General features: G+C 36.1%; 1 protein-coding gene across 2 annotated transcripts; it reads left to right on the top strand.

Moving 5' to 3' along the window:
• The first annotated feature begins 443 nt into the window (after positions 1-443).
• On the top strand, positions 444-23737 carry LCA5 (lebercilin LCA5). 2 transcript variants are annotated; one of them, XM_066253968.1, is made up of 7 exons: positions 444-679; positions 7310-7839; positions 13024-13161; positions 14402-14498; positions 15171-15310; positions 17994-18129; positions 20973-23737. In XM_066253968.1, exons 1-7 carry the CDS (start codon positions 631-633, stop codon positions 21800-21802), a joined length of 1920 nt encoding a protein of 639 aa, XP_066110065.1. In that variant the 5' UTR covers positions 444-630; the 3' UTR covers positions 21803-23737. The 2 variants fall into 2 exon arrangements, with proteins under 2 accessions (XP_066110065.1, XP_066110058.1); XM_066253961.1 differs by having other exon boundaries at positions 444-823.
• Positions 23738-24771: the final 1034 nt, after the last annotated feature.

The raw sequence follows: 24771 nt of genomic DNA, 5'->3' as shown, positions 1-24771 counted from the left end.
TTACATACTTCAGTTTTACATTTTTATGTAGTCAACCATAGATACTTTTCCTTGTTCTCATTAGCATGCTTGTTCTTTAGTACCTGACCGCATCCCCCAAAAGAAAAACACTGGTTATTCAATCATTAGTCACCTGTTAAAAATCAACATTTGCATTTATTTTAAATATTAATATTCAAGGGGGTCAAACACAGTTAATATTTATTCAGAAGCCATTATATATCAGATACTTTTACATGTTCTCTATCTTGGCTGTGACAGTCTGCCTTTTCTTCAAGTACCATAAATAACTATGAAAAGATGGATGACTTTAACTATACCCTCTTTTTAAAATTGTAAGTTGTATATTATTTTGCTTTTAGTATCTTTTATTGTACTTAACTGTAGAAATCTATTTCATGAAATATGATGCATTTCCCTCTCCCTTCCTTAATTGTAGGGGGAAAAAGTATTTCTTCTGGTTGCTAAAGTGAATTGTGGAATACAGATATATAAGGAAAGCAAATTGCAGAGACATGAATATTTTCACCAGGATCTAAGGACTCTAAAAAAGGCTCTTCAGGCTTGCCACGGATTTTTCTGGATTAAAGAATCTATGAAATATGTGAATAGAGACTTTTTTTCAAAACCATGGGGGAAAGAGAAATAAGTCCAGATACTGACCGAGAAAGTAAGGCAGGTGAGCGCCATTCATCTGACTCTGGAACTACACCACAGTCTTCTGGCCGGTCATCTCTGATCTATCCCTCCCCACCTATGACTATTAAGGAGAAAAATACTAAAAGACGTATTTCACATAGCCAAAGCCAAGTGCGTCAACAAGGTAAGCATTTTTTAAGAGTCCAGTAGACCTAGAAGACTAATTTTGAATGCTTAAGGAAAGCTTGCATGAAAGCAACTCTTCAATTAATGTGTATATTAATGTATGCATGGCAGTGGGCTAATTTACACTTTGAATAAAATATATTTTATGAATTTATATGAGTGTTGCTATAGCAGCATGTATAGAATTACTGTTAAAATTAGAGTCACTGTCCAGGGGTCCCCAATCTTTTTACACAGGGGGCCAGTTCACTGTCCCTCAGACCGTTGGAGGGCCGCCACATACAGTGCTCCTCTCACTGACCACCAATGAAAGAGGTGCCCCTTCCGGAAGTGCCGCGGGGCCGGATAAATGGCCTCGGGCCGCATGCAGCCCGTGGGCTGTAGTTTGGGGACGCCTGCAAAAAACCATTAGTTAAGGCTCTCGTTTTGCTTTCTTCCTGTATAAATGCTTGTTTTAGAGTTTTGGGGGTACTGTCATGGCAGAAACATCAAAACGTTTGTACCTTTTACTGTCTTTATTTTAAAAAAGTAATGAAAGGCATTGATACACAGTGGTTAAGGGGCAGTTTTTTAAATTGAGTACAGTTACTTCTAGATAATGCAACACTTAGTGCAAAAATTCAAATTAGACCTAGAAATAGAATTTGGGGTGAGATCACCAGTCTGTTTTCCATCAAACTATGTTACAATAGAAACAATATTAATAATTAGGAATACTTTCTTATTCAAGTGTTACTAGTCTGGAACTGGTACTAATTAATACACATTTACTTAGATAATATGCTAGAAATCTCTTCTTCACCTTAATCCCTGGTCAAGAAAACACCAGTGTGTGTTTTTTGTAGCAAAATGTGTAAAGACTACCAAGTACACCATAGAAAGTGAGCTAAATGAGGTGGTTATAGTATATGTTAATAAATGCAGCCGTTTTGCCTGGCCTGGCAGTTGCGCAGTGGGTAGAGCATTGACCTGGGATGCTGAGGACTTAGGTTTGAAACCCCAAGGTCGCTGCCTAAGCACAGGCTCATCTAGCTTGGGCTTGGGGTCTCTGGCTTGAGCATGGAATCATATACATGACCCCATGGTCACAGGCTTGAGCCCAAGGTTGCTGGCTTGAGCCCAAGGTCGCTGGCTTGAGCAAGGAGTCACTGGCTCAGCTGGAGCCCCGGATCAAGGCACATATGAGAAAGCAATCAATGAACAACTAAAATGCCATAACAAGTTGATGCTCCTCATCTTCCTTCCTGTCTGTCCCTATCTGTCTCTCACTAAAAAAAAAAAATAATAATTAAAAATAAAAATAAATAAATAAATGCAGCAGTTTTGATTACAAGGCAAGGAGTTGTGTAAATGGAATCTGAAAAGGAAAATGGCCTAGGTCATGAAACATCTTGAGTGCATGCTAATATATCGATTGTTTCTGTGGAGGAATAAACATTGCAAAGATTTAAGCAGGGGTATAATTAAAATTGTCTATACAAATTTTTACTTTGAAAAATAGTATTTGCTCTTTAAGAAATCTACAAGAATGTATGTTCCTTTTGAAAATACCCCTTTCATGCACCTCTGATCTACTTCCCAGGGATGTTCATATCGGATGCCCTTCCTTCCTGCCTTCTTTCCTCACTTCCTCACTTCATCCCTCCCCCTCTGTCTTTCCTCCCTTTCCTTTTTTTCCCCTTTTTTACAGTACAATTTTACAGGATTTTGGTCTCTTCCTTAGTGTGAGCCTCTTGATTTTGTGGTTGAGAGCATAATCTGATATTACACTTTTGCTTTATATGGTTAAGAACAAACAGATATTTGTGTTGTGCCCTGGAAAATGCTTATTCATTCCCAAGAAATAATTCACATACCTAGGGAATTATTGGTAGGAATACTTTGATTTTTTTTTACTCCTTCTCCAGAGCAGTTTCAGAGGCCACCCAATTAAAGAGTCAGAATTTGGTAAGCCTTATCTTATTTGAGAAGATATTGAGAAGAAGCTGTGTTAAAAACAGTTCTAACATCACCTACAGAAATTTCAGTTATTGTCTTCAGTCTGACTTGGATAGTTCTATGGCTTGCATTGTCTTCTGAATTAAAATTGTGGTAATTTGTCTGCTTTAGATCAAGCAACAGGATCAAACTGATAGCCTTCCTTAAATACTAATTTTCCTTGGTTGAAGCTGCAATCACCAGTATAGACTAAACGAAAGAAAGAACAGATGTGATTAAAACAATATCTTGAACACTTAAATTTGTGGATTTGCATGTTTAATAGCAGCTCTTTCATTCTCATTTTTAACATAAGATTTTATTTTAAAAAATAAAATTTTGCTCTATCAGAAGTTATATCGATATAATGATAAAATTTAATAATAGTTTAGGTTATGCAAGTTTGTATGTTATATATATATTTATTCTACTTCTTTTATCAGTAAAATAAGAAGCATCTTGAGTTTTTGTTAGATACATAGTTTATCTTTACTACATGTTTTTTAAATGTTATATTTTATTTTTTAACTCTTGAAGGAAGAAAAAAAGCATTATTTTCTCACCCTCTTTCTGGTGGTGACTAAGGGTCAGATGAATGACATCCATGGCGGTCAGTCATATTCTCACTCCTATTAACACTACATTTCATCTTGATAGTTTTAAAAATTAAAATTAAAAAGGTAGATGAAAGTTATGTTCAGATTTTTAGAATGTCAAAAAGCTGGTTGTAGAAGTCTTTGCCTGACAAGTAAAATATTAGTGGAAAATTTTTATCTTGACTCTTATATAGGCTTCAACTTTGAAATAAAACAAGTTTTTATTTCTAGGAAATCTTGTTTGCTGAGCAGTGTAACTTTATACATAAAAATCAGAAATTTGGAATGATGAAGATTCATCTTTATGTATATCATTTTTATGTATAAAGTTTTTGTCAATTCAAAAGCTGAGTACATAGTCCGTAATAGCATATAGACACCAAAACTCTGTTAATTCGGTATGTTGGAAAGAAAGAAAATTAAAATGATGGACTCTTCAACTTAAAATTGGAGCACTCTGTCCAGTGGAGATATAATGCAATTCACAAATGCAAGCCACACATACAATTTTATATTGCCTGGTAACTGCATTTAAAAAAACAAACAGGTTAACTTAATTTTAATAATATATTTTATTTAAGCCAACATATCCCAAATGACTCTTCTAAATATAGTTAATAGCCTGACCAGGCGGTGGTGCAGTGGATAGAGCATCGGACTGGGATGCAGAGGACCCAGTTTCGAGACCCCGAGGTCGCCAGCTTGAGCGCGGGCTCATCTGTTTTGAGCAAAAGCCCACCGGCTTGAACCCTAGGTAGCTGGTTCCAGCTATGGGCTACTTGGTCTGCTGAAGGCTTGCGGTCAAGACACATATGAGAAAGCAATTAATGAATAACTAAGGTGTTGCAATGTGCAATGAAAAACTAATGATTGATGCTTCTTATCTCTCTCCGTTCCTGTCTGTCTGTCCTTGTCTATCCCTCTCTCTGACTCACTCTGTCTCTGTAAAAAATAAAAAATTAATAAATATAGTTAATATAAAACGTTATGTGTATGAAATATTCTACATTCTTTTAAAGGCAGAGTGTTTGAACTCCAGTGTGCATTTCACAGCTATGGCGTATCTCAGTTTGTATTACCTACACTTCACATTTCTCAGTAGCTGCATGTGGCTGGTCACTAAAGTATTGGATAGTATAGTTTCAGAGTTGCAAGTAGGTTTTCCCTCATTTTTCTCTTTTTTCTTTGTTTTATTCCAAGCGAGAGATGGGGAGATAGAGAGACAGACTCCCACATGGGCTCCAACCAGATCCACCAGCCCCCACCCCCTCCTGGGCTAAAGCTCTGCCCATCTGGCACCTCTTGCAACCAAGCTATTTTTAACACCTGAGGTGGGGGCTCCACAGAGCCATCCTTAGTGCCCAGGGCTGATGCACTCACACCAATCAAGCCATGGCTGTGGGACTAGAAGGGGTGGGAGGAGGAGGATGGAGAAGCAGGTGGTCACTTCTCCTGTGTGTCCTGACCAGGAATCAAACCCGGGACATATACACACTGGGCTGACATTCTACCACTGAGCCAGCTGGCCAGGGCCTCCCTTATTTATTTTTATTACCACTTCTTTGATGTATTCAAGTGTTATTAGAATTGGAATCCCAAATCAGTATACATTCAAAACATCATCTTTATAATCTATCTTTTTTTTTCTTTTTTTTTTTTTTACAGAGACAGAGAGAGTCAGAGAGAGGGATAGATAGGGACAGACAGACAGAAACAAAGAGAGATGAGAAGCATCAATCATTAGTTTTTCGTTGCGACACCTTAGTTGTTCATTGATTGCTTTCTCATATGTGCCTTGACTGTGGGCCTTTAGCAGATTGAGTAACTCCTTGCTCGACCCAGCGACCTTAGGTCCAAGCTGGTAAGCTTTTGCTCAAACCAGATGAGCCCACGCTCAAGCTGGCAACCTTGGGGTCTCGAACCTGGGTCCTCCGTGTCCCAGCCCGAAGCTCTATTCACTGCGCCACCGCCTGGCCAGGCTATAATCTGTCTTTTTAATGAAACTTTATAATATTAAATTCTAAATGCTATTTGTTAATCTTTGCTTGTTTAAATAATGGAATCAGGGTATTCATGGCTGGCAAGATGGGTAGGGGAAGGTTGGATTTTCTAGTTTCTTTTTTCTTTTTCTTTTTACTCTGGAATACATTTCCTTCTTGAAAAAACTGCAGTCACTTTGGAGATTAAAGTTCATTATTCGGGACTGTGGCAGATATGCAAAACTCTCTTTTAAAGGGCAGTGTTCTGCCTGACCAAGTGGTGGCGCAGTGGATAGAGCGTCAGACTGGGATGTGGAAGACCCAGGTTGGAGACCCCAAGGTCTCCAGCTTGAGCACAGGCTCATCTGGTTTGCGCAAAGCTCACCAGCTTGGACCCAACGTCGCTGGCTCGAGCAAGGGGTTTCTCGGTCTACTGAAGGCCCACGTTCAAGGCACATATGAGAAAGCAGTCAATGAACAACTAAGGTGCTGCAACGAAAAACTGATGATTGATGCTTCTCATCTCTCCGTTTCTGTCTGTCTGTCCCTATCTATCCCTCTCTCTGACTCAAAAAAAAAAAAATTAAAGGGCAGATGTTCTGTATATGAAGGCCCAAGTTAAATGAACTTTTAGTAAAAATAACATTCCAGATTTCTGTGAAAAGTTGGGATCTAATATGTACACTTTAAGGATTTCATATGCGTATATTTTTAGAATGTAGTGTTTAGTTTTTATTTTTTTCTCAAATGATGTCAGACGTTTTGATATGAGCATCACACAGAAGCAAGCTCCTGAGAAAGATTTATAATCACATCAGTACTGCTTAAGTGTTTTCCCATTTTCAATCACTAATAAGTGGGATTAAGTTTTTTTTACTGATAGAATATTTATAGAGACTTTGTTTTACAAGCACAATTCATTTAATCTTCAAGACAGCATACTTATGTAAGTGGTGTTACCCTCATTCTATGGGCAGGGCAGATAGACCTGGAAAGGTTTAGTTGAGTTGCCCAAAGAGTTATTCAGTGGTAAAGCTGAGTCCTAAACCCAAACCTTCTCACTATACAACATGTCATCCTGTTTTACCAATTTAAGAAAAAGAGTTCTAATTAATTTAGAGAAAACTTACATTTCCACATTTCAAATGATGATCTCGGCCAAATGTCTTTGCACAAATGACCTGAATATCAAAATGTTTGTCCAGTGTTTATTTGGCAACATGTTAATGCTGATGATGTCCATGTTTGAATTCTGACTTGCTATCTTACTGTAAAGTTAAAAACGGTAAATCATGATACTGCCATCTTTTAAAGCAATGCAGAATAATTCCCTGTAAACTACTATTGTCATTTTGATGGATCAGAATATTTTTCACTTTCCTGAAAAGATTCCAAACCTTTCTTTTTTTTTATTTTTTTTTTTAACAGAGACAGAGAGAGTGTCAGAGAGAGGGATAGATAGGGACAGACAGACAGGAATGGAGAGAGATGAGAAGCATCCATCATCAGTTTTTCGTTGCGACACCTTAATTGTTCATTGATTGCTTTCTCATATGTGCATTGACCGTGGGGCTACAGCAGACCGAGTAACCCCTTGCTAAAGCCAGCGATCTTGGGTCCAAGCTGGTGAGCTTTGCTCAAACTAGATGAGCCCACGCTCAAACTGGCGACCTCAGGGTCTCAATCCTGGGTCCTTGGCATCCCAGTCCGATGCTCTATCCACTGCACCACCTCCTGGTCAGGCCCAAACCTTTCTTAATAAAATGTTATATTAAAAGTTCTAAATAAAATCTGATATTTAACTAAATATTATAAAATCATGTGTTAAGGAACAAAATAACTGAAGAATGTTATGGATCCACTTGTTAGTATAAAAAATAATACTACATTTGGTACAGCTTTCATTTTACATTATTACTGTTTCTTTTTTAGCCTTTAGGAAACCAAATTCTAAGGGTCCACCAAACAGAAAGGGAATCCTAGTGGGATTTTGCTCCCAGAACCTCAAAAAGGAGCCACCTTGGAAAGATTTTGATTTTGTTGCAAAACAGGTTATTTCTTCAACACTGCTACAAGTCACTGATTTACAGAATAAAAGAACTGAACTTCAGGCCAAGTTAGCTGAGCTGCTAAAAGAGAATAAGACTTTGAAAAGGCTTCAGTACAGACAGGAGAAAGCCCTGAGTAAGTTTGAAGATACAGAAAATGAAATCTCACAACTTATTGCTCACCATAACAATGAGATTGCAGCACTCAAAGAATGCTTAAGAAAATCTCAAGAGAAAGAACGGATATCTGAGAAAAAGTTGAAAAATGCAGAAATTGAACTACGTAGCACAAAATTTTCCTTGGAAGAACTGAAAAAGATGTCTGAAACTAGACACCTACCTGAACGAGATGATTTGACAAAGAAACTAGTTGCAGCAGAGCTAAAATTAGATAACACTGAGAGAAGAATTAAGGTAAAATTTCTACAGCTTCTAATTGTGCTGTTTTGCATTATTTTTGATTGGACATTTAATGTACTCTATTAAGATTGCTTATTGAAGTGAAGATTATTTCTTTAGTATTATCTTTTTCAGTAAGAAATTAGAAAAAATAATATTGTGTATTTAAGAGAAAGATGCAAAAGATTGTGTACATGTATATGTTGTAAACAAGGGCCACGTGTAATAGATAAATAATTGTGTGGATCATAGTCATTTGGGAAAATACACTATTTGACTATCTGATTATTTCTCTAGTTTAAAAATACTATAATAGCTGTAGTGTATAAAACTAACATTTTGTGGCCATTTTGTAAGAAATGCAACATGAATATATTTTCATTTCTTTGAACATTTCGGAAAGACATCTTTTGGGGCAGGTATGTGCCTCAGCTCCCCAAAATGAGAACTGGTATGAGAGGTGGGTGGAAGAATATTGAGTTTCTAGTCTGAGAATAAAGCAGATCTTTACAATATTTTTTTAATTGAAATGAGAGAGGAAAAGGGTACTACCCCATAACTGTTACACAGACAACTTATATTATTAGGTTCTACCTGTTATATGTATGTATCAAACAATCCCTGAGGTTAGGGCTTAGAATTGCTAAGAGTCAACACGTGGTTTGGAAAGTGAAGATAAGGAAAACTATGGAAATAATGCCTGCTGAGAGGGAAAGTCAGAACTGTAAATAAATTAGCTTTTCACTATATATATATATTAGGTGTTTTTAATGCATGGCCGAGAGTTTTTATCATAAATGGAAGTTAGCATTTGTCAAATGCCTTTTCTGCATCTTTTGATATGATTGTATGATTTTTAAACTTCATTTTGTTTATGTGGTGTATCACGTTCATTTATTTGAGGATATTGAACCAACCTTGCATCCCAGGAATAAATCCCACTTGATCATGGTGTATGATCTTTGTATTGCTGAATTTGGTTTGCTAATACTTTGTTGAGGATGTTTGTATCTATGCTCAGCGGGGATACTGGCCTATGATTTTTTTATAGGGTCTTTGGTTTTGGTATCAGGGTAATACTGGCCTTGTAAAATGAGTTTGGGAGCTTTCCCTCCTCTTCAGATTGTTGGATAGTTTGAAAACGATAAGTGTTAATTTTTCTTTGAATTTTTGGTAAACTTTTCATGTGAAGCCATCTGGTCCAGGGCTTTTGTTTGTTGGGAGTTCTTTAATTATGGATTTTATTTTGATAGTAGTTATCTGTTCAGGTTATCTGTTTTTTCCTGATTCAGAATTGGAAAATTGTATGTTTGTAGGAATTTATCCATTTCATCCAGGTTGTAAAATTTGTTGGCAGATAATTGTTTCCAATTATATCCTTGTAGTCTTTTGTATTTTTGTGATGTCAGTTACTTTTCCAGTTTCATTTCTGATTTTATTTGGACCTTCTCTCATTTTTTCTTCATGAATCTGGCTAAAGGTTGTCAATTTTGTTTATCTTCTGGAAGAACCAGAACTTGGTTTTATTGATATTTTTTTAAGACCGTTTTGTTATTTCCAGTTTGATATTTATTATTTCCTTCCTTCTACTTACTTTGGGCTATGTTTGCTCTTCTTTTTCTAATTCTTTTAGGTGGAAGGTTAGATTGAGATTTTTCTTGTTTCTTGAGGTAGGTGTGTATTGCTGTATATTTCTTAGAACTATTTTAGCTGTGTCCTGTACATTTTGAGAATTTTCATTTGTTTCAAAGTATATTTTGTTTTGTTTCATTATTTCAGTATTAACTCGTTCATTGTTGAGTAGCAAATTTATTATTTTATTTATTTACTTTTTTATTTTTTTAGAGAGAGGAGGGGAGAGAGGGGAGGGGGAAGAGAAGCATCCATTTGTTGTTCCACTCAGTCGTGCATTCCTTGGTTGCTTCCGATGTGTGCCCTGACCGGGAATCGACCCCACGATTTTGTCATTTCAGGACTGCACTCTTACCTGATTGAGCTAACTGGCCAGGGCATTTAGTAGCATGTTATTCAGCCTCCACATGTTTGTGTTTTTTTCAGTTTTCTCCTTCAGATTCTAGTTTCATACCATTGGATCAGAGATGTTTGATATGAGTTAAATCTTCTTAAATATTGACATTTGTTTTGTGGCCTAACATGTGGTCTGTCCTGGAAAATACTTCATGTGCACTTAAAAAGCAGCAGTATATCCTGCTGCTTTGGAATGAAATGTTCTAAAAATATCAATTAAGTCTATATGGTCTAATGTGTCATTTAAGACAATTTTTTTCTTGTTGATTTTCTGTCCAGATAATCAGTGGGGTGTTCAATTCACCTACTATGCCTGCATTACTATTGATCTCTTCCTTTATATGCTTTATATATTTATAAATATTTTATATATTTAGGTGCTCCTATCTTAGATGTGTAGGTATTTACAGGAGTTATATCCTCTTGTTGGGTTGATCCCTTTATCATTATGAAATGCACTTCTTTTATCTGTTTTAACAACCCTTATTTTAACATCTATTTTGTCTCTATAGGTATTGCTACTTCAGTTTTTTCATTTGCATTTGCATGAAATTTGCTTTTCCATCTCTTTAAACCTTTGTGTGTCTTTCAGTCTGAAGTGAGACCCTTGTAGGCAGTAAAAATACAGGTCTTGTGTTTTGGTCTACTCACCTTTTGATTGTAACATTTAAAGTAATTTGTGATAGTTATGTACTTTTGCCATTTTGTTGTTTTCTGATTGTTTTTGTACTTTTTCTCTATTCCTTATTCTCTTGCTCTATTACATGTTGATGACTTTTTGGAGTGCGTTTGGATTCCTTCTCTTTATTTCTTGTATATCTCTTGTAGATTTTGGTTTGTGGTTACTGTGTGCTTTGCATATTCCAAGCTACGTTTATATCAGTCTGTTTTAGTTGATGGTTGCTTAAGTTTCAACACATTCTGAAATCAGTAGGTATTTTACTTACCTTCTCCATTTTTGTATTTCTTATTATTTTTTTACTTCATTTGTTTGTATCCCTTGATTTATTATAACTACACATGATTTCCCTATTTTGCCTCTTAAGCTTTGTACTAGCTCTATAGTTGGTTAATCTACTGCTTACTAAGTGTTTTGTGTTGGTCAGTGAGATTTTTTTCTTTTCTCTATTTCCTTGTCCATATTTTTTATCTTTCTTTTTTACTTAAAGTTCCTTTAACATTTCTGTAATACTGGTTTACTGTTGATGAACTCGTTTAGCTTTTTCCTGTCTGAGAAACTCAATCTCTCTTTCAATTCTAACTCATAGCCTTGCTAGGTAATCTTGATTGTGCTAATACCTTCTGACCTTCAAAGTTTGTGTTGAAAAATGTACTAAGTCTTATTGGAGTTCCTTTGCATATAAATAACTGCTTTTTTCTTGCTACTTTTAATATTCTCACTTTGGTATTTTACTTATGATATGTTTCATGTGGGCCTCTTCAGTTTCATCTTGCATTGGACTCTCTGAGCATCTTGGACATGTGTGTCTATTGCCTTAGCCAGGCAAGGGAAGTTTTTGGTCATTATTTCTTCAAATAGATTTTCAATCCCTTGCTCTCTCTCTTCTTGTGGTGCCCCTGTAATGTTACCATTGGCACACTTGATGTTGTCCCCAAAGTTCCCTTAAATCAGTGGTTTTCAACCGCCATTCCGTGGACCAGCATGAAATTTCTAGTGGTCCTGCACCAGTCCACGGACTGGCGGTTGAAAACTACTGCTAAACTATTGTCGTTATTTTTCTTTTTGTTATTTTGATTGGGTGTTTACTGCTACCTGTTACAGATCACTGATTGAGTTGCTTCATCTAATCTGCAGTTGATTCCCTATTATCACTTCAGTTACTGTATTCTTCATTTCTGACTTTTCTTTTTTTATGGCCTCTATCTCTTTGTTGAAGTTCTCACCTGAGTTCATCTACTCTTCACCTAAGTCAACTGAGCATCCTTAAACCCAGTGTTTTGAAGTCTGTATTTGATAAATTGCTTTACTTTTTTATTTAGTTCTTTTTCTGGAATTTTGTCCTATTTCATTTGGGACATGTTTCTTTGTCTTCTCATTTTGGCTTCCTTCCCTTGTTTGTTTTTGCTAGATTTCTTAGATCTTTATTTTTTCCTTTTCTTCTGCTGATTTTGAAATTAACTTGTTCTTTGTCTAAATCTGTTGAGGTGTAAAGTTAGGTTATTTTCAGTCTTTCTAATTTCTGAATATATGCATTTATTGCTATAAACTTTCCTTTCAGAACTGCCTTTGTTGCATGCCATAATATTTGGTTGTTACATTTCCATTTTTATTTATTTAGAGATAATTTTTATTTCCCTTTTTTTCTTTTGACTCAGTGTTTGTTTAGATGTGTGTTGTTTAGTTTTCACTTATTTATAGATCTCTCACTTTTATTTTGATTTCAGTTTTATACCATTTTGGTCAGAAAAGATCATTGGTATGATTTCTTTCTTTCTTTTTTTTCAAGAAAGAGAGAAAGGAACAGACATGGACAGATAGACAGGAAGGGAGAGAGATGAGAAGCATCAAATCATAGCTATGGCACCTTGGTTGTTCATTGATTGCTTTCTCATATGTGCCTTGACTGGGAGGCTCCCATTGAGCTAGTGACCCCTTGCTCAAGCCAGCAACCTTGGGCTTCAAACCAGCAATCATGGGGTAATGTCTATGATCCCACGTTCAAGCCAGCAACCCTGTGCTCAAGCTGGTGAGCCTGCACTCACACTGGCAACCTCAGGGTTTCAAACCTGGTTCCTCAGCATCCCAGGTCAATGCTCTATTCACTGTGCCACTGCCTGGTCAGGCTATTGCTATGCAATTTTACACAGCTGTCTTTGTAAAATTGTTTGCCCAATCAATGACTCAAAAACCCGTTTTTCATCCCTTTAGCTATTTTTTGCTCCCAACTTAAATGACTATCCATGTATTCTTCAGACAAATGCTTTAAGAAATTATTTATAAATCATTATGAAAAACAAAGAAAGGAATAGTAGCTAAGTAATAAATTGTTGGTCAGTCTGTTTCACAGTTTATTTTGTTTACAGACACTAATCCTAGCTTCATTTGTATATATTGTACAATACTACTGAAAAATTCACTTTGATGCTAAGTGTAATGTTTTACTGTTGAACAATAAGTACTATTTTTATGTGTTTGTACAAATATGATAGGAACTCTCAGAATACCTGAAACTGAGTAATAAGAGTTTCAAACGACAGCTGCGTGCTGAAAGGAAAAGGGCTGACGTTGCTCACAGTGAAAATGACGTTCTTCAAAAGGAGTTGGAACAACTATGTCACAAGTTAAAGGTACTTTATTTAAAATCATATTTTTTATGATTACATATTACAATTGTAATACATATTAGATGGAAACTCAATATTTTACAACACTGTTAACTTTCATATTTATAAATCAGAGAGTATCATTTACAAGATTTCAGTATCCTTGGCACTTTAAAGACAAGGTTTGTTAATATAGTTACTATAACATGACAAAAATGAAACATTGAATACACTAATATGAATGATATAACTGAAATAAGTCATAAAATTCTGGAAGAAAATTAGGGGAACCAGAGTTTTTTTGTCACATGCTTGAATAATCCAGTGTTCTTCCTCAGATAACCTCATGATTAATTATTTTTAAAGTTATTTTAAATAACTCATTTTATTTTCAGTGTTTAGAGGAAGCATTCAAATCAGTTAGTTTTGTTAAAACAGATATTCTTAAAATTCTCTCCTGAGATAATTGATGGGTAGAAATTTTGTGCAAAATCTTTTTTTGTTGTTTATGCATTATCTATCTTCTCCAAAGGGTCAAGAACACTTGTGTTGTAAAAATAAGTTCTAATTTTTAACCTAATAATTTATAACTCACAACTGAGAGATGCTAAATAAATTGTCTCTGTTGCTAAGCCTGGAAGACAGTTTAGAACACTAGCTCTATCAGGTAAAAGGGAGTAGAAAATTAATTTTGTCTTATTTTCTCTCATTTGTTTGCCTGCCAGTATATATTGGACTTTGCAGGGAGAATCATTGCTCTACCCTAACCTAAATGTCCTAGGGACATTTCTTTCTATAGTTAGGTAGTTATAAAGGGAAACTGAACTATGTACCAAATTTTTCGCTCCATAAGACGCACCTCGGTTTTTAAGGAGGAAAATAAGAAAAAAATATATTCTGAACCAAATGGTTTGTTAAAATATTGAATAAAATATACCACAATAATATTTCAACAATGTAAACTCAACAGCAGTATTAACAACCATTAGCACTGTTATTAACAAATGAGAAGAGACTTTAATGTTCAAATACTCTTCTAGTTATCTGGGAACCTGCAGCAGCTAAAAAAAAAAAAAGAATATTTGCTCCATAAGACACAATGGGCATTTCCCCCTCCACTTTTGGGGAAAAAAAGTGTGTCTTATGGAGCAAAAAAAACGGTTATGTTCCAATTTGGTAAATAAAATACCAAGTGACAAGGTGAGGATTTTTCTTTTGTCTTAAACTGAGACTCTGTCCTTGATTGTGCTGGGCTTGTTTACAGGAAAAGGAGAGAGAACTGAATGTAAAAAACATATATTCTAATCGTCTACCAAAGTTTTCTCCAAAGAAAGAAAAAGAAGATACATCAAGAAAAAACGGTATAGTAACTATTATTGTTGAAAAACATGGTATTACTATAATAAATTCTGAAATAGGAGGAAGGCAAAGGGAAAAGAATTTATTGAAATTTAAGTTTCCTTTAAACTACTAACTAGTTTAGTATTTACTGTTAGTTTTCAGAAATTCTTTCAACTTTCTCAAGATTTTTCTGAGTTTTTAAGTTATATTTTACATAATTTCTAAGAAATCTTTATAACCGTACTCCAAACGAGAGATTATAGTATAACGAACATTTTATGGACAGATCACCTAGCTTTAACAGTTATATATGATGTATTGAATATTTTGTTACTTTTTTCCCAGAGTATTTTAAAGCAAAATCCAGCTATTGCATTTCACTTATAAATACTTTGGTATTGATTTGCATAACTTTACCTTAAAAAAAAAGCATAATTTTTCTTTTCTGTGAATTACAGAAAGTTAAAAATGTAAACTTTATAAAAGCCTGATAGGATTTACCTGTTAGAATTGTCCTCAAATTACATAATTGCCAGTAAATCTTAGAAACAAAAATACTAACATGAATAGTCATGGAGCTGAGACAAACACGCATTGTCTCATTTACATGGAATATATATACCAGCTGAATTCCATATGTCTTAGCAATGTTTCATAAGATAAGAAAAATTCTTTTATAATTTTCACGGTAGCTGCATGCCAGACTGATTTTATACGCCAGTGTACAAAAGAAGTACAAACCAGTGAAGACTTCAAGCTGGAAGGATTTCCTATTGCACCACAAACAGTTATGCGTTATAAAAACAAAAGGGAACCTGAACGTCTTACTTTGGTGAGTTCAGCAATAGAATTAGGTACCAAACTCGAGGTGTGAAGTTATTCCTGAAACACAGTATCAAACATTTTTAATGTCAGCTGTGATGCCCCTGCTCTATCTGTAAATGTAAGAGATGAGTGACAACTGTGTATTTTTATTAAATTCTTTGGATTGAATCTTAGTCTACATTGTGTCTTTCAGATGCTTCAGAAAGGTTGATTGTACCTTCTGGGTTGGAGGTAGACGGGAAGAAAAATTTACTTTCGAAGTTCCTTACCTTGTATATACCAAGATCATCTTTAAAAATCTTTGCTTTTATGTTTAAAAGCAAATTATAATAGTTTTCAAATGATTTGTTAGAAACTGACTACATTTAATTTGGGGGGGCATGCTATAGAAGAGAACTTTCTGAGTTAGGTGAATCAGTGGAATCTGACGTTATACCATTCAAATTAGAGTGACATTCAGTGGGTCTGTGTTGGACCTTCATTTAATAGGACTTATATTCTGAATATTGGGAGGTGCTCTCTTCTAAGAGGTTTTTCTCTTTAGTGTTTAGGTGGGGCTTTTTTCAGATTTTATTTATTGACTAGAGAGAGAGAGAAAGGCATGAGGGAAGGAGTGGGAAGCATCAATCTGTAGTTGCTTCTCGTATGTTTCCTGACTGTGCAAACCTAGGGAGCCTCAGACTGGTGAGCTCAGCATTCCACATCAACGCTTTATCCAGTGTGCCACCACAGGTCAGGTTAGTGTTTAGTTTAAATCCAAAGGGAACCTGTACCAAAGAGCCGTTATATTTTATAGAATCCTGTGATTTTTGTGGCTTGAACGTTTTCCCGTGACCCTGAGATCTCTACTTGTATAAAACAGGAAGGATGGCTGATTTGGTTCCTGTGCATACTCAAGTTTTTGTTTCTTTTACAATTTAAACAAGTTAGCTGTATCTGCTGTGTTTCTTACTGTATTTGCACAGTCATTGAGACTGGAGATCATGTTAATTTGTCTTTTTGAAAGGGTAAAGTGTGGAATAGCAAAGTAATTCTTTAAGATGATAAAAATATTTGGTGTCTATAAGTTTCAGCAAAAGGAACAGCAACTTGATATAATGAAAAGAGGGCAGTCCTGGAATTAGCACTGCTTGTTAGTTAAATTCTGGTTCTGACATTTCAGTTGTGCGACTTCTTGGGGTTTCAATTTTCTAACTTAAAAAATGGGGGTGTGTTACCCTTTAAGCTTGTGGTAATAACTAATCATGAAATTTAAAGGCCTCAACAAATGGTAACTGTTAGTTAAAGTACAGGCAAAGTTGCTATTGTAAAGACACCCAGAACACAATGTTTCAAGCAAAATACAAGTCTCTCCTGATAGACTGAAGGTGAATGGATAGTCTAGAATAGATAGACAGCTTTGTTCAATGGTAGTCATCCTCTGTCTTACTGCTCTTCCATCCTTTTTTTTTTTTTTTTCTTTAAGCGAGAGAGACAGAACAGAGAGGCCGAGAGAGGGACAGATAGAGACAGACAGACAGACAGACAGGAAGGGAGAGATGAGAAGTATCAATTCTTTGTTGCGGCACCTTAGTTGTTCATTGACTACTTTCTCATATGTGCCTTGACCGAGGGCTCCAGCTGAGCCAGTGACCCCTTGCTCAGGCCAGCGACTTCTGACTTCAAGCCAGTGGCCTTTGGGCTCAAGCCAGCGACCATGGCGTCATGTCTGTGATCCCATGCTCAAGCTGAAGATCTTGGGGTTTTGAACCTGAGTCTCCTGCATCCTAGGCCAACATTCTATCCACTGTGCCACCACCTGGTCAGGCTGCTCTTCCATCTTAAAGAATGTAGTCCTCTTCTATATGCTTGGAACTGGTTCATCACCCTTGTGAGAAGGTTAGGAATAAGGAAGTGAAGGGCAAGCAGCTTTTGTTTTACAAGTGTGATCAGAAATTCATATACATACTTCACTTATACCCTGTTGGTCTTGTCTGTCTGCAAGAGAGGCTGGTCAGTGTAGTCTCCACTTGAGCAGCCCTCTGCTCTGCTAAAACAAAGTAATTTGTAACTAAAAGGAAAGGGAAAGATGGATACTAGGGAACATAGCTCTGCTATATAAGTCTACTAATAATAGATATTTACTTTTATTAAGAAAAATTACACTCTTGGAAGGGACCATAAGAAATTTAAGTTTATATTTTTGACTTAAATTTTACAAAATTATTAATCAAAGGCTTTGGACCTAAAGGTGTATGTGAGACTCAAATTCTAGTATTAACTTGAAAGATTCAGTGTAATTGTCTCTGCCTGTGTTACAGTTCAGCATCCTTTCAGTTGGCCTTTATCACTGGTTAACAGCCCTTCTGGTTAACTGAATTAATCAAATTTTGCTGTGAAATGTACAAAGCAAGGATACTTCTGAAACTTGTCTCTTCAGATTTTATGGAGGTTATTGACTTTACATCTATGATATTGATTTTGATAATAGCTTATAAATGCTTCCTTAAAATTTTAACTAAAGAAATACCTATGTGCTTTTGAAGTATCTTTCAAAGGGTGGTAACTTCAGACTTCCTGATCTATTAATTGAAAATTTGCTTAAATTTCTAACTTGGTATCATGCTAAATGGGGACAATTTTATAATATTTATATAGCTGCTTCTCCTTTTTCTTTATGTGAACTTGAATTTTATTTTAATGTGTAATAGGACCTGAAATCTCAAGAGAAAGATACACATGAAGAAGCAGGGATTCTAAACCCAGTTTTGGAAAAAGAAGAAAAATGTGTTAAAAATCAAGGACTCTGTGTTGATAAACAAGACGTTGAGAAGCTGAAGAAGGATGGTAAGAGTTTGTTTAAATACATGATGAGTCAGCATTTCTTGGGAAAGAAAGAGTTAACATCCCCTAGTATTATATTTTTTAGTTGAAGACCGAATTGGATATAAAGAACAAGAAAGGTTGACACAGGGGTAGGAGATGTTCTGTCCAGCATCTCAAACAGTAACTTCATTCAAAGGAAAGAAAAAAAGTGAAAACTGTATTTCATTTGTTATTTAGCGTTAGACAATAAGGACAAAGTTAATTACCTTCAGAAAGTTCAGGCAAAAGGAAAAAAATTCTTGTGTATTAACTAAAGCTTGATGAAGACATAACTAAAGTCCAGTCTTCTTTATTGGCTTGACCTTATTAAATAGACTAGCCCAAGCATTAAAATCATTGAAGGATGGCCCTGGCCAGTTGGCTCAGTGGTAGAGTGTCGGCCTGGTGTGCAGGAGTCCCGGGTTCGATTCCCGGCCAGGGCACACAGGAGAAGCGTCCATCTGCTTCTCCACCCCTCCCCCTCTCCTTCCTCTCTGTCTCTCTCTTCCCCTCCCGCAGCCAAGGCTCCATTGGAACAAAGATGGCCTGGGCACTGGGGATGGCTCCGTGGCCTCTGCCTCAGGTGCTAGAGTGGCTCTGGTCGCGGCAGAGCGACACCCCGGATGGGCAGAGCATCGCCCCCTGGTGGGCGTGCTGGGTGGATCCCGGTTGGGCGCGTGCGGCTGTCTGTCTGACTGCCTCCCCGTTTCCAGCTTCAGAAAAGTACAATAAAAAAAAATCATTGAAGAATGAGGTCCTGAATATATTTCTATAAATTTTCTTTGGTTTTAGTATGTAAAGTAAATCTTGACCATGTTCAACCATTACTGTGGAAGTGTAGTGAACCGGTTCACATGGTTTTAGATATTGGAAATGAAGTTTAGTGATAAATCCATTTCCATCAGGATAAAATGTCTTAAAGATATAGGTGAGACTAATCCTTTGAATGTATTTTATTATATAGCAGCTGCTTTTAGTTTCTTTAAGTTAATGGCTCATAAAATTACGAGTAATTATTACGTAAAGTAGTGTATGTACATTTGTGTGTGTTTGTGTGTTTGTGTATTTAAAACAATATAACAGTAGACCCTGGGCAGTTGGCTCAGTGGTAGAATGTTGGCCTGACATGTGAATATCCTGAGTTCAATTCCTGATCAGGGCAGACAGGAGAAGCGACCATCTACTTCTCCACCCCTATGCCTTTTCTCTCTCTCTCTCTCTCTTTCCCTCCTGCAGCCATGGCTGGGTTACAAGCATGGCTCAGACAGGCAGAGCATAGGCCCCAGATGGGAGCTGTGGGGTGGATCCTGGTCAGGGTGCGTGCAGAAGTCTGTCTCTCTATCTTCCCTCCTCTTACTTGGAAAAAGAAGAAAAAAATGAATTAAACAACAACAATATAACAGTTGAATAGCACTATTGGCTAATGCACTAAGGGAGATGCTATCCTATGTTGAACTATAGAATAGAAAATGAGGAAGTTGCCCTGGCCAGTTTGCTCAGTGGTAGAGCATCAGCCTGGCATGTGGATGTCCTGGGTTCGATTCCCAGCCAGAGCACACAGGGGAAGCACCCATCTGCTTCTTCACCCTTCCCCCCTCTCCTTTCTCTCTTTCTCTCTCTTCCCCTCCCGCAGCCAAGGCTCCATTGGAGCAAACTTGGCCTGGGTGCTGAGGATGGGTCCATGGCCTCTGCCTCAGGTGCTAGAATGGCTCCGGTTGCAACGGAACAACCCCCAGCTGGGCAGAGCATTGCCTCCTAGTGGGCATGCCGGGTGGATCCGGTTGGGCCCACGTGGTAGTCTGTCTCTCTGCCTCCATGTTTCTCACTTAAGAAAAATACAAAAAACAAAAGGGAAAAGAAAATGAGGAGGTTATGTTCAGTTCTGTCTAAGGTACCAGGTAAAGAGAAAAATAATAGACTGTCACCTTTCTTTATCCTTTTTGACTTTTTGATTTTTTCCCCCTGGATTCTATATGGAATGATCTCTGATGTCAGTGAGAATGTATACCATTCACTAAAATTACCAAATGCTATGGTGTTCTTACATATTTTAATATTTTTAATTTGGAAATAATTTCAAAATCACAACAAAGCAACAACAGCCAAAGAACTGTTAAGATTAAGTGTATACCTCATGTACATACCCTAAAATACTTTTCATGAGTAGTTCTCCAAAATAGAGCAATTCTCTTATATCATGCCATATTGTTTTCAACCTCAGAAAATTTAAATTTGATACAACCCATTTCTCTAATCTGCTGTCTATATTAATTTTGTCAGCTGATACAGTATTGTCCTTTATAGCATTTTCTTATCTGGAATAGCTTCTCAGTCTTTTAAAAGATATTTAGTGAAATTAACCTTATTGATGAATATAGGCCCATTTTTTAAAGCATAATTAGTTTCAGGTTAATGTTTCTCCTGTCAGAATACTAGAAAGTGATGTGTCTTTCTCAGGGTATGACATCCAGAGATTCAATTTACTTTTAAGTTTAAAATAAAAGTGGTTTCTTTCTCCATCCATCCCACCACCCTCCATTCAGCATGCAGCAGTATATCAGGTATAAAAAATAGGCAGAGAACCTTCACCACCCCTAAATCAAAGAACAAAATTTTTCTTTAAATGTGAAATCTTAAATGCAACAACCATTAAGTATATTTTTTGAATATCAAGTATAGAAATGAAATTACAGTGTTCATTTTTACTATACTAATAATTCCAAAATTACACAAAGATTGTTGTTTTATAAAAGATGAGAGTTGAGGTTTCCTGCAAAAAACATTGACTGCTATAAATATCTTTTTTAAAATTTGGTTTTATACAGAATGGGAAAGAGAAGAACTTGGTAAAAAGCAAAAAGAAAAGACATCTATGCTGGAGAGAGAAGTAAAGCCAGCAACAGAAACTGGAAGATACCAAGTAGAAATGTGCCAAATTCTAAATATTGGTAAATTGGAAGAAGGGGAAGAGGAAAGACTGAAGAGAGAACTGCTACTTGCAAAACTGAATGAAATCGACAAGGAACGCCAGGATTCTGAGAATCGAAAATGTCCTCCTCTGCCATTGCTACTTGATAAGGGATCTAAACAGCACTCCCCACAGAGAAGCCCCAAAACATACATGTTCTCTGAATCCCCAGGGAGATTATTTAATGGGCATCATCTGCAAGACATCAGTCTTATCACTTCAAAAGGAGATTGTCAGAATCCAGGAAGTATCAGAAGTCCAGTCTCTCCAGATGAGCTTGCATTTGGCGACTGTGTGGTTTCATTTGCAAAAACATCAGGGAAGTCAAATTCATTTAGCCAAAAAAGTAGCCTTTTGGATTTCCAAATAAACAGTATAGAGAAACTTAGTAAGGACGGTCTGGATTTAACCACAAGAAAAGAGAAAAAACTCAATTTGATGGAACAGCTGTTTGGTGTCAGCAGCGGCAGCCCCGTGTCCTCCAAAAGCAGTGACATGAATTCTCGGGCTGCCAGCAGAGGAGACTTCGACCCTTTAGATTTTCTCCCTGGGTGCAAAAGCAGCCCGGGGAGAGAACAGGAAGACGACCTTTTCCTCAGTGAAGGAAGAAGTTTTAATCCAAGCAGACACAGATTAAGGAAAGCTGATTCTGACGATGACATTGAAGAAGTCGCACAGCTCCCATAGGCTGGAGAAACCATTTTTTCATTTGTAAATAACGAAAATATTTTAATACGGTATATATTATAAACATTAAAACTTTTTAATATTGAAAAGTTCTCATTAAGGAGTGATTTAATACATAAATACAATGCAAAAGAAATGAGATTATACCACACCACATAGCTAGTTTGCCAACAATGAAGGAGGCTCTTTTGAATCGAACCAAAAACAGAGATATATTTTACTTCATTTTGATTTTATTTACCAGTAAGTTTTACCTCTTGGATCAGCTCTGTGGGAAGTTTCACTCTTGGAGTTCATTTTCTATTTTTAATTCCTGTTTATTTATTTGTATTTAGCTTAGTGAGGATATGACCAAAAATAGTCTTCCTGCATATTACTGTATGGAAATGAAGGGTGAGAAACAGTTGGGAATTGCAATTCCCAGGTGGTAGAGAACGGTGCTACTTCGGAGCCCACTCCTTAATGGATAGAGTTCCCTTTCTTACATGGCAAGGCTGAGCCACTGTTAAGTGGCAGCAACCACAACATTGAGATTTCCTATTCCTTTGGGAGAAACCTGAGGTAAGCACTATTTATTTCCCAATTACAAGTCTCATTAAATAACTTACCTACAACTGTGCTAACGTACTAGGTTGAATTCAGGGGACATTTATTTGTTTACAGGGACAATTCCCCTGACATGGCTCCTAGAGTAATCAGTAATTCCTCTCCTTGTTCTCACTATTTGTATCTGAGAATTCATACCAAATACATGAAGTAGAGGAAATTTCATTCCAATATAGAAAGATTTTCAAAGCAATTATGTTTCCAAAGGAATATAACTTGGAAATTTTAATATATACTATTAAGATTTGAACTTACTGTCAAACTGAAGACATAATTAAAGTGTAATACTGTTATAGAACTAATTTTTAAGCAAACCTTGTTCAAAGTATTTTAGAAATGGGACTTCTGCCTTGCAGTGTAGGGTGGACGTTTTTCTATTGAAATGCATTTGCATTACTCTTTTGTTCTTTGTGGGTCACGTCATCTGCAAAGGACTTTATGACATTACATTATGCTGGTATGATTGGTCTTTAAGAAGTAGTAATACATTACCAACCAAGGAGAGTTTTAACACTTAAAATTAAGAGTGGTAGAAATAATGTTTTGGGGGAAGAATAAAAAAGAAGTGTAGATTGACACTTATTCTAAAATGAGCTGTTTTTTCCCCCTAAGAATTTACTGTGTATTCACTCATAGTATGATTTCTAATGCAAAGCATACATACTGATGAGGTTACCGTGTTACTATTTTATCTTAAGTTCTTATAAATTCTTATTATTGATATTATTTCCTAACTGTTTAACAAGATATACCTGGTTAGGTCTCTAATTAAAAAGATGTACCAGTTACCTTTTAAATTGTATTTCTGTCATTTATTGGGAATTGAATTTCCCAAAAGTGCTAAACTATATTTTTTAAATGGTTTAATAAATAGATTTTTATGTCTGATGTAAGTAATCATTTAGTATGTTGCAAATCATTCTAATATATGTAAACCACAATATTGTGATGCAGTTCTTAATAAAATGTTATGTAATGTTATTTCATTCATAGCTGCTAGAAGTATGTTAATATTTAGGTTTAGTCTTATAGGCTTTTTATAAGGCCTTATAGTTAAATTTTATGTTCACGACATTGTAATTACTCTCACTTTTGTCTCTCTGATGATTTTTAGCCTGTAACCAGGTGCAACAAGACAGAATTGTTCATTTAAACCTGAAATTAAGTTATAGGCTTAGAATAAATATGGTGTGAAGCATTAAAATTGGAGAGTAAACTGTAAAGAACAGGTTTTTCTTTATGCACAAACCTTAGAGAGTAAGTCATTTTTTTCTAAATGTCAAGTTAAGTTTGTTATTTGTATTCAGAATTATTACTAATAAAAGTTGAAAACACACTATGACTCCTTGTTTGAATGATACCTTATATTACTAAGAAATATATAGTGGAAATATGACCTACAGGGTTTTTATTTCATTATTCACCTATTTTTTTCTGTCCAGTGTTTTTAGCTGAAGTAGGTGAATTTGCCCTAAAATTGGTTAGACAGTAAGCTAGTCTTATCAGATGATTATAGTTTTAATTAATACTTTCACCTTTAATAGCTATAATAATGGCATATATTGCTCATAATATAAAAAAGGGTGGGGGTAAGGAGAATTAAATTGAATCATAAAATAAACTTATTTTCTGGCTGACCTGCTGGGGTTTTTTTTATTCTCTTCATCTCATTCATACTAAACTTCTAGTATCCCTTGTTGGGTGTTACTTGGGTATATGCCTGATGAAAAGGGGGTGGGGAAATTTATGCTAACAATATGGACTTCTTAGGATTAAAGAAGGTACCATAAATTGTCAAGAAAGAGTCTGCCTTTTAAGCTTTTTTCCGCTTACACAATAAATGCCCCTTTCACAGGAAAGTCCCCTATTACATCATTTGACAGTGCTCTCCTTTTAATAAAGAGCATGTATTCATTAACTGTGAGTGCTCCTGGGTGTGCCACACTGTACTGGATACCAGGAGAGTAAGACAGACCTGTCCTCGGCCCTCACAGACTGGATGCAGAGCACAGTGAGCCGTCCCTGCCCATCGGCTCACCCACACCCTTCCTGAGTGTCTTTGGATCTCTCAGCTGTTATTGGTCTTTTAAAATACTTCTTAATTAAAGTGGTTTTGAGGAGTAAATGAAAATTTTGGTTAATATTTGGCTGGGTGCCTGGTATATTATAAGCATTCAGTAAACATCAGTTATAGCTAATTGTGAGTTTCTTTTAGAAGCTAATTTAGAAAATAGATCAGAGTTTGACTTCTGGTCAAGATGTTGGAATAGGTAAATGCAGTGCTTGCCTCCTCCCATTACCACATCAAAATTACAACTAAGTCATACAACAACCATCACTGAAAACTGCCTGAAGACTAGCTG

This window comes from Saccopteryx bilineata, chromosome 1 (genome assembly GCF_036850765.1).
Source record: "Saccopteryx bilineata isolate mSacBil1 chromosome 1, mSacBil1_pri_phased_curated, whole genome shotgun sequence".
In the NCBI taxonomy this organism is placed as follows: domain Eukaryota; kingdom Metazoa; phylum Chordata; class Mammalia; order Chiroptera; family Emballonuridae; genus Saccopteryx; species Saccopteryx bilineata.
The sequence above is the reverse complement of the archived record's forward strand: the minus strand, read 5'-3'. Positions and strand labels throughout refer to the sequence as shown.